At 34.4% G+C, this 9,615-nt stretch overlaps 1 protein-coding gene and 1 long non-coding RNA gene across 2 annotated transcripts in view; both read right to left on the bottom strand.

Annotated features, from left to right (window-relative positions):
* The window catches only part of LOC131944029 (uncharacterized), a 726-nt gene extending 305 nt beyond the window's left edge, over positions 1–421 (bottom strand). Inside the window, exons 1-2 of the long non-coding RNA XR_009386987.1 lie at positions 315–421; positions 1–273 (exon numbers count right to left, since the gene is read on the bottom strand). The exon at positions 1–273 is cut by the window's left edge and continues 305 nt beyond it. This is a non-coding gene — a long non-coding RNA (uncharacterized LOC131944029). The remainder of the gene's footprint in view (positions 274–314) is intronic.
* A 28-nt stretch (positions 422–449) lies between these two features.
* Positions 450–9,148, bottom strand: LOC131944028 (adaptin ear-binding coat-associated protein 1). Its single transcript, XM_059304476.1, has 8 exons — positions 9,018–9,148; positions 5,868–5,968; positions 5,507–5,611; positions 5,285–5,366; positions 4,134–4,242; positions 3,770–3,928; positions 3,434–3,558; positions 450–1,595 (listed from the first exon to the last, which is right to left on the bottom strand). Exons 1-8 carry the CDS (start codon positions 9,107–9,109, stop codon positions 1,544–1,546), a joined length of 825 nt encoding a protein of 274 aa, XP_059160459.1. The 5' UTR covers positions 9,110–9,148; the 3' UTR covers positions 450–1,543.
* Positions 9,149–9,615: the final 467 nt, after the last annotated feature.

The following is a 9,615-nucleotide window of genomic DNA, read 5'->3' as shown; positions in this document are numbered from 1 at the left end:
TAAATGATAAAAATCAGGATAAATCAAGTGCAGATATTCAGCAACGAGGAGCATAAAATACTGACTGGACATAGGGTGATAACAAAAATAAATTCAATCATTCATTTTCTAATACAGCAATATGAGATTACAACTGTATGCCATAGACCCCCTCTTGTAAGATGCTACCCTTATAAGATGAATAATAGACACCTGATGAAGAGTTCTGTCCAGTCAGCCTTTTGTCCAGATGCCCAGCAATCAGGTGCACCATGTGCATGCACGGTCAACAACCTTTCTGCTGTCCCATGCTCAGATCATGCACGGTCAACAACCTTTCTGCTGTCCAATGCTCAGAAAACATTCTGTGCGCGTAAAACTTTTTAATGGAATGATTTAATTCCAAAATATACAAGTTGATCAACTGCCTTAATTAATGTACAAATTATTCCCCCCCCCCCCCCCCCCCCCCCCCCACTCTCACCAACAAAACATGTACACCAGCAACCAAACATGTACAACTACATGAGGATAACCTGTACACATAAATTATTGCCAGCTGGTGGTACAAGCTACAACTGATGTCTTACAATTATTGCTAGCTGGTGGTACAAGCTACCACTGATGTCTTACAATTATTGCCAGCTGGTGGTACAAACTACAACTGATGTCTTACAATTATTGCCAGCTGGTGGTACAAGCTACAACTGATGTCTTACAATTATTGCCAGCTGGTGGTACAAGCTACAACTGATGTCTTACAATTATTGCCAGCTGGTGGTACAAGCTACAACTGATGTCTTACAATTATTGCCAGCTGGTGGTACAAGCTACAACTGATGTCTTACAATTATTGCCAGCTGGTGGTACAAGCTACAACTGATGTCTTACAATTATTGCTAGCTGGTGGTACAAGCTACAACTGATGTCTTACAATTATTGCCAGCTGGTGGTACAAGCTACAACTGATGTCTTACAATTATTGCCAGCTGGTGGTACAAGCTACAACTGATGTCTTACACTTTGTTTATCCTTGGACCAAACACTGCCACATTTCCCAATGAGATTTGTGTATGCTATCATCCTCTCATTAACTCATGCAGTTAAAAAAAGCTTCATATTGATTGGACATAAAAATGCTAATGTACACAAGTGCTAATGTACATAAGTACTAATTGGAAAAAATGTACAAAGAAATTCCTAGGAACCAGAACATTAGGACTATTTGATCAGCTATTTCAGACTTTGATGAACTGATTCAACCCCAATATCATGCTATAGGTCATTCTAGACAAAATTTGTCATTAACATTAAACATCTTGACACAAACTTGACCTATACCCTTTCATACTTCACACAAGATTTATCTAAGTTAATGAAGACAACTATGAAATGATGGCAAGTAACAATAAATTATTCACTCCATACTTATGCAGTAGATGAGTCCCAATGGAAAAATTGCACACTAATATTTATTTGACCATCTTGTCATGAGCTCATTCTGAATGACTTCTTTATGGAAAAACAATTCTCTCACTATTATGTACATTTAGTCTGACCCAACTTAAAACTGTACCCAATCACCCCCACTGTTGTTGGAAGACATTGATTGAGATCTGAAAAATAGGGAATGAAAAAGGTTAGTTGACTCTTGGTGGGGGTATTTTCAGCAATTCAAATCATTCCTGGGCAGGTTTTATTAGTGCCACATTTGGGTTGGTTTTATGAGAATTAGTGCCACATTGGGCCACATTATATCAAAATTGTTGATCCATATCAGCTTTTGAGTGATTTCCGATAACCGGAAGTGGAACTTTTTCTACTTTCAATTTTTCAACAGCTTTTAAACTTGAGTACTAATTCACATAGATAAATGAAATTTCACATGTAAGTAAAAGATCTAATTCTCTGCCTTGTATCAAATTTTGAGTAATTTTGGTTGACCGGAAGTAGTAATTTTCGCTAAATCCGATTTCTCAAAAAACACGTGAATTTATAAAGTAATTATAATATTCCGCACTATTATGCACATTTTATTTGGCATTCACTTGGAATGCAATTCTTTTTTCTACGAGATTTTATTCTATTGTAAAAAGTGTAAGTATTTAAAATGGATTAAAAATCACGTCTATATCCCAAGTTGCCATCCCCTGTTGTTTCATATAAGAATATTCGAGAAAGTTTAAGGGGGAAGGCTCCGGTAAAAAAAACTTTTTTAATACTCGTTAGAAAACAGTTATTTCTTTACAGCTTTATTAAGATACATCCGCATATGCATTTCCACTAAAATAAATTTTGAAAAAATCTTGGTAACTATGACAACGGCGGCCATCTTGAAAAATTAACCCCTTCGTAGGTTTTCCACCATTCACAAAATATTACATTTTAAGCCCAATAAACAATCAATTCATAATCTTCTTCCATATTTTGAGGCAATCAGCTAAAAATTTTAAGTGCATATCTTCAAACTAATTTTTTATGAATTTTCAAAATTTGTGTCTGTTCAAAACACTAGTTTTAATGCCCCAAAATTCCCCAAAGTTAAGTGTTTTGAACGGACACAAATTTTGAAAATTCATAAAAAGTTAGTTTGAAGATATGCACTTAAAATTTTTAGCTGATTGCCCCAAAATATGGAAGAAGATTATGAATTGATTGTTTATTGGGCTTAAAATGTAATATTTTATGAATGGTGGAAAACCTACGAAGGGGTTAATTTTTCAAGATGGCCGCCATTGTCATAGTTACCAAGATTTTTCCACCAATTTTTTTTAGTGGAAATGCATATGCGTATGTATCTTAATAAAGCTGTAAAGAAATAACTGTTTTCTAACGAGTATTAAAAAAGTTTTTTTTTACCGGAGCCTTCCCCCTTAAGGGAGATCACTCCCGGTTTATTTTCTAAGCATTCAAAAAAATTTGTTTTAAGAAATAAAATTAGAATTAGCATTTTTAATATGTTTTTTTGGGATTAATGTAATATTTTTATTTACATTTAGTAAAGTATTATACTATTTTACCTTGTAATTAAAAAACTCAGACCAATTTTGTGTCTGATGCTTTTTAAATTTTTTTATCATAATGATTTTAAAATAAAACTTTTATTAAGTTCCATGGTTAAATCATGTACAGCCCAATAGTATCTTTACATTATTGTGTTTGTAAACAATTCTCTGTTGAGCAAGTGTTACTGTCAGTGTTAATGCTAGTGTTACTGTCAGTGTTAATGGTAGTGTTACTGTCAGTGTTAATGCTAGTGTTACTGTCTGTTAATGCTAGTGTTACTGTCAGTGTTAATGCTAGTGTTACTGTCAGTGTTACTGTCAGTGTTAATGCTAGTGTTACTGTCTGTTAATGCTAGTGTTACTGTCAGTGTTAATGCTAGTGTTACTGTCAGTGTTAATGCTAGTGTTACTGTCAGTGTTAATGCTAGTGTTGTTGATTGCCAACTTACCCACTTGCACTGGCAAAGTCCCCCCATAAATCAGGAGGGTTTTGTGTGACTAAAGGTTTCTGACCACTGGCTACTGGCTCTGAGGAGCCAATGTCTAACAGCAGATCAAGACTCTGGGCTGGAGACTAAACAAGTTGGAATAAGTGCACTAATGTATTCAAAACATGAAGAGTCAAGTGACAGAATCATGATATACCAAGGGAGAGAATCATAACATACCAAGGGAGGAAATTATGACACAAGTGACAGAATCATGATATACCAAGGGAGAGAATCATGATATACCAAGGGAGAGAATCATGAAACAACAAAAGAGAGAACCCTGGCATGACTCACTGCTTGGAATGTGTTTGGCTGTGATGACCCTGATGATGCTGTCGATGAAGTAGATGAGGGTGGTGGAAGTTTTAGGCCACCAGGGGGTGGTGGTAGCAGCCCTAAGCCTGATGCTCCAGTTGTTGTTTTCCTTGACTTTGAACCATCTCCTTTTTTTGTCTTAAATAAAATAAAAGTTAAGATTAAATTACTTAGAGCTGCATTTCTTTAACAGTAATACCCCAGGCACTTTGTATTACAACAGTAATACCCCAGGCACTTTGTATTACAACAGTAATACCCCAGGCACTTTGTATTACAACAGTAATACCCCAGGCATTTTGTATTACAACAGTAATAGCAAAAAGTTTCTAGCTGTACATACCCCTAAATTTAATGTAATCGTCTGTCCTTCTTTAAAGCCCAGATCAAGTTTGGGGCCAACATCAACTGTTTTTGCTATCTTTTCTTCTTCTGCCTCCTGTTTCAGCCACCTAATAAAGGACAAGAAATTGTTGTTGAGTTCATTTAAACTTTCATGATACTATATTTAGTTAGAAAAGGTCATATGTAATCTAAAATATGAGCTAAGAGTTAAGATATACCAAGTATAAGTCCTAGTTACTTCTTAGTTTTTAGTTAGTAGTTACAAGATAGCTTAAAGAACTAGAAATTAGCATGTTGGTCATAATGTTATTGTATCTTTCTCCTCTACTTGTTATTTAAGGCATAATTTAAATCTACAATTGAATAGCAAATACTAAAAAGAACGTTCAGAAGCTAGATTGTCTATATTATCTATTAGTAGATCTAGTATTAAATGATACTTGTAAATTTTGTAAGTAAACAAGGAAACTGAATCGTGTGCCAAAGGGAGATAATTGTTTCCCTGCTCTGTTTTCTTCAATTCGATTTATTAGTTTTCTTTATTAATTTTTCTTTTAAAAAAATGCGGAACAAACTTAGACTAAAACTGGATGGCGAAACAGGACATGATTATTTGTAAAAAAAAAAAAAGCTGACCAATTCCGCTTTGGGCGGGATGGTAGGCATGCCTGGAACATGTTCCTAGTGACTGCTTGCCTTGTCTAATGCACCTGAACTATGAATTGTACATTCAATTCCCCTTAGTAATATAAGGAAAAAGTAAGTGATAAAAAAAAATAAAACTTGTTCAAGAACTTGTTCAAGCTACTATTGAAATATTTTAACATTTTAATTATATTTTTACTAAAAAAGTTTTTATGTTTTTTTAAGTTAGATTTTTTAGCCTATTTGTAATTATTACCCTATTTTTAATTAATTAACCTATTTTGTTTACAAAATAACAAACCTACACCAATTTTCCATTTTTTAACTTTGCTTATGCATGTAGTGATTTTTCAAAAGTGTTTAAAAAATGTGCTGTCATTGCACTTGCCTGTATGTCAAATAAAATGTCTGGTCAGTAAAGGGTTAGGTAGCTTAAAGGTTTCTCTAACAAAACAGATCAGTGATGGAAACATAACAAAACCAAAAACTTTTTTAAAAACTTGCTTAAAATGATCTTGAATAGAGACATTGAGGTCAAAAGAGTCGGCTCTGTCGTGGAATCCAATCCCAATAAAAGCGCTTCTCCCTGAAAAAATTGATATAAGTTCATATCAATACTAAACAAACACTGGTATTTATTTTTTTAAAAACCTCACAAAGAATTGTGCTGAAACAAAAAATAAAAACCTTACAAAGAATTGTGCTGAAACAAAAAATAAAGCCTACCACTGTCATCCTTAATCCGTATGACGAAGTAGCGACTGGAATCCATCACAGGTTCAATAGCAATCCCAGGATATGAGTCCACAGGGCATTGGGCAAATAATTCTCCTTTTAAAAGGAGAATTCAATATGAAATTAGTTTTCAAATGTGTTTCATCAATTAATTAGAGTTGAGAGCATATTTTTCTTTAAAAAATGAAAGCAATTAACAGAACAGTAACAGTGTTTGATGTCTAAATACAGAAACAACTAGCAATATTGACTAATGCAACTACTATGGCTTGCTGAACAGTGAACAATTTGACTAACAACATGACCAACCACCAACTGGTACAGAACATACTAAACTACTACAGGGTTGTACCATTATTTTTATCCTCCAATTTTATTAAGAGATCTTTGCCTTTAGAGACAACCCTTAATCGACCAGTCCACTCAGGGTTTTCAAGCTTCCATTCATCGGCTCTATGGAAAAAGGGCTGGACATATGACTTATATTACTGAAAATAATACTTATTTCATATTATATAGGCTATTCTAAAAACAGTAAATAAAACAAAATAAAATACTACTAGGCCATAGACCTAACCAGCTATCAGGAGTTAGAAAGATCTTAATTTAATGTGTATTCTGCTGTTTAAGGCTTAAGGTTTTTAGTTATTAAAGTAAATTTATATTCATGAATTTAAATTTAATGAACTCTGAAAACTTCTGTTATTAAATTACAAAACTAAATTTTTGCCATTTCTCTCTACTCCTGGGAGTCTAGCAGCACTCTGAATGTTGGTAAAATGTGAGACACGGAACAGCAAGGCAGTAAACTGCGAGAAGAAAATGCAAGACATACCTACGGAATCACTGGTAAATAGCAAGATACAATTTGTGAGATTTTTTTTTTCATGCTTTTGGTGGTTTGTTTTTTCTCTAAATGCGTGAGAAGAAAAGTTATCCACGAGTGTTGTAATGTATGTTGTTCTTTTTGTTTTGATGATATGCTCCCCAGTCTGTGTCTGCAAGTTTCCTCATTAGTGCAAGTCATTGGATTCCTTTACTTTGATTTACTTTCTCCAGGTGAGTCGAGTATCAAAAGTGACAAATGTTAGCAAATTGACAAAGTGTAGAGCATTGGATTGAGAATAATGACAGGGGCAATGAAAACCACACTGATAAAAGCAATGGAGGAAACAGCTGCTCTAAGCTCAATGGAAGAAAGAAGAGAATAAAAAATCCTCACACTATACACAAAACCGGAGGCACTGGAAAATCATATTCTAAAGCAGAAACTACCAGAGGCCCAACTCATCAAACAGACTTCAAAGAACAAGTTTTATAAAAGAAGCCAAAAGTACAACAATGATGCATGAGATAGAAAACTTCATTCCTGAAACAGTCAAAACTCAAAACTTCATTCCTGAAACAGTCAAAACTCAAAACTTCATTCCCGAAACAGTCAAAACTCAAAACTTCATTCCTGAAACAGTCAAAACTCAAAACCTATCCCTGCCGTGGAAAGCTCACCGTACATTAACCATCAGATACCATAGAAAAAAATCAGACTATGATCAAGAAGAATTAAATTTATCTTAAGTTATAATAACTTATTATAACAATACAAACAAAACGTCTTTGAAATCTTCATCAAAATTGATTGAAAATCAGTCTAATCTTTGTATTTTACCCTCACCCGGCATAAGTATTGGGTAAGATGCAGACAAAATGTTTTGTACCCTGCTCGCAATTTTACCACCTTGCTATATTTCTTTTTGCATCTCGCAACTGACCAACACCTCAGCTCTTTTCAGTACTCATTCTAAACTAAACTCTTCTTAGCACTAGCTTGATCTAATATTGGAGTAGATGTAATGTTAAATGTAGATTTAAATTGGCTAGAGAGCAGAGAGTGATGCAGTGTAAATTAACTTTTATTTACAACTACTTACTAGATCTAGATGTGGTCTACTCACTCTAGATCTAGATGAATACTGTCTAGTCTAGAATAGCCTAAGAATTAAGATTCTCTACATTCTAAGACTTAAGACCATTCTACTATTAATATTTCTACTCATTCTAGAATACTTATTATTTAGGCCTATTATAATTATCATTATATAATATATTAGCTAGATTTTTAGATCTACACTACACAAGTACAATGTGTTGAAAGTTGAAAGCAAAAAGAAGAGATGGACTTACAATACTTATTTTGGTAATCTATCGTTTTAGGTACGTAAAATCGCCCGCGGCTAGTAATGTACGAAAAAGTTACCTCATTGTCAAGGCTTTAATAGAAGTATACTGTGATATATTTGTGTCAAATATTAGGTATAGATAAATGAATAAAAACCTAAATTAGTGGCTAAACATATCAATATAGGCCAGAAATTAACTTTAAACAGCAGTGTTTGCTAGCAAAATTTGCTACATAAACAGCAGCCATTTGTAAAATAGAGTGGCTTCCATCTGAATCTCGCGCTATAAGCTTATAAAAATAAAACTTAAACAAGATGACTGCTATAGTAAATGAACATGGTTGCATCTGTTGGAAACATCGCTAGTGTTCATTTATTACTGAAAAGTTTTAATTCAATTGTTTAAAAACAGATACATAAATCAAAGAAGGAAACATTTTTGTATTTTTCAAAACATAAATCCTCCTCAAAATGTGAAATAATTATTAAAATTTAAGGAGTCACCTGTTTTTCACATTACTAGTCGCGGGCGATTTTACGTACCTAAAACGATAGATTACCCTTATTTTTTACTTACTCATACTCTTACTCAGTCTTACTGACTGCACACTGAACTAACTTACTAACACTTATTATTTTATTAACACTAACACTAGAATTCACTAGATCTAGACTCCGAGTCTAGACTACTAACTCTGTCTAACACTGACTAACACTATACTATACTAAGACTATACTTAGTACGAAGTGTCTACTCGGAAGAAGATTTTTCTCCCCAACGTCTCCACTTAGTCGGCAAAAGATAGCTCTGCGCATGGACCTATGGCTAGGGTTAGAATGAGGGGTATGGTTAAGGTTTGGGATAGGGTTAGGGATAGGGCTAGGGTTAGGATTAGGGCTAGGGTTAGGATTAGGGATAGGGTTAAGGGTAGGATTAGGGTTGGTGTTGGGGTTCTGCAGTTGTAAACACACGCATGCGCAGTACCATCGAAAACATCGCCGCTAAGGCAAGTCGTAGTTTCTCTCCATTGCGCATGCGTAACGCATGCGTATCTTATTCCGGCTAGAATCGGCCTACTTAGTATACTATGTTACACTAAGCTAACAGTGGCTAACACACTTTGACAGTCACTCTGTCTGACTGTCACTAGTCTAGATCTAACGTCTAACACCAAGTTGAGTAAGTTCACTCTGACACTGACAGACTAAAGTCTAAAACTCACGCTTAGTTCTTAGGCTACTTCTTTAATTTGCTTTTATTTTTTATGTGGTTTCATTGCCAAAATGTAATAAAAATATCAAAATGTGATAATGTATTTCTATACCTGTAGCCTCTATTTGATGGGCGAGGGGGAATTCTGTAAACAAGTACTTCATTTTTAACACACAATACGCGTTCGTAGGCGGTGTCTGCCATTATTATGAAATTGCCAGATTTTATGATTAAAACATTCGGTTAGTGTAAATATCCAAAAGTAATGGATAAATTGGATAACCCTTTCACACCTCTGATGTCATCGTAGTTCTCCATATGTAAAAGTATGAACTAACTTACATAAATAAAATTTTTAGAGACATACATTTTTAAATGATATTTATTATTTTTATTCCTCCTCATTTTGATATTTAAAAGAAAATCAATATTTTAAAAATCAGATCGCTTTCTATTTGCTTCGAATCCCTCAAATTTATTCAATTTTTTGCTTGGTTAAGGTGCACGTTTTAAAGGGCTCCTTAATATATGATATCGCTCCAGAGGCGTCGCGAGGCGGGGGCGAAGGTGCGGACCGCACCGGGTGACACCATTTAGGGGGTGACACCAAGACGAAAAAATCGCAAGATATATAGAATGAATATGTTTTTTGCCAGTTCAATGCTGGGGCGCCGACAGAACCGCCTGATTCAACTTAGTAAACGGCTATA

The sequence above is a fragment of the Physella acuta genome, unplaced genomic scaffold (genome assembly GCF_028476545.2).
Source record: "Physella acuta isolate Inbredline_101_S28 unplaced genomic scaffold, ASM2847654v3 ptg000476l, whole genome shotgun sequence".
Taxonomy (NCBI): Eukaryota; Metazoa; Mollusca; class Gastropoda; family Physidae; genus Physella; species Physella acuta.
The sequence above is the reverse complement of the archived record's forward strand: the minus strand, read 5'-3'. Positions and strand labels throughout refer to the sequence as shown.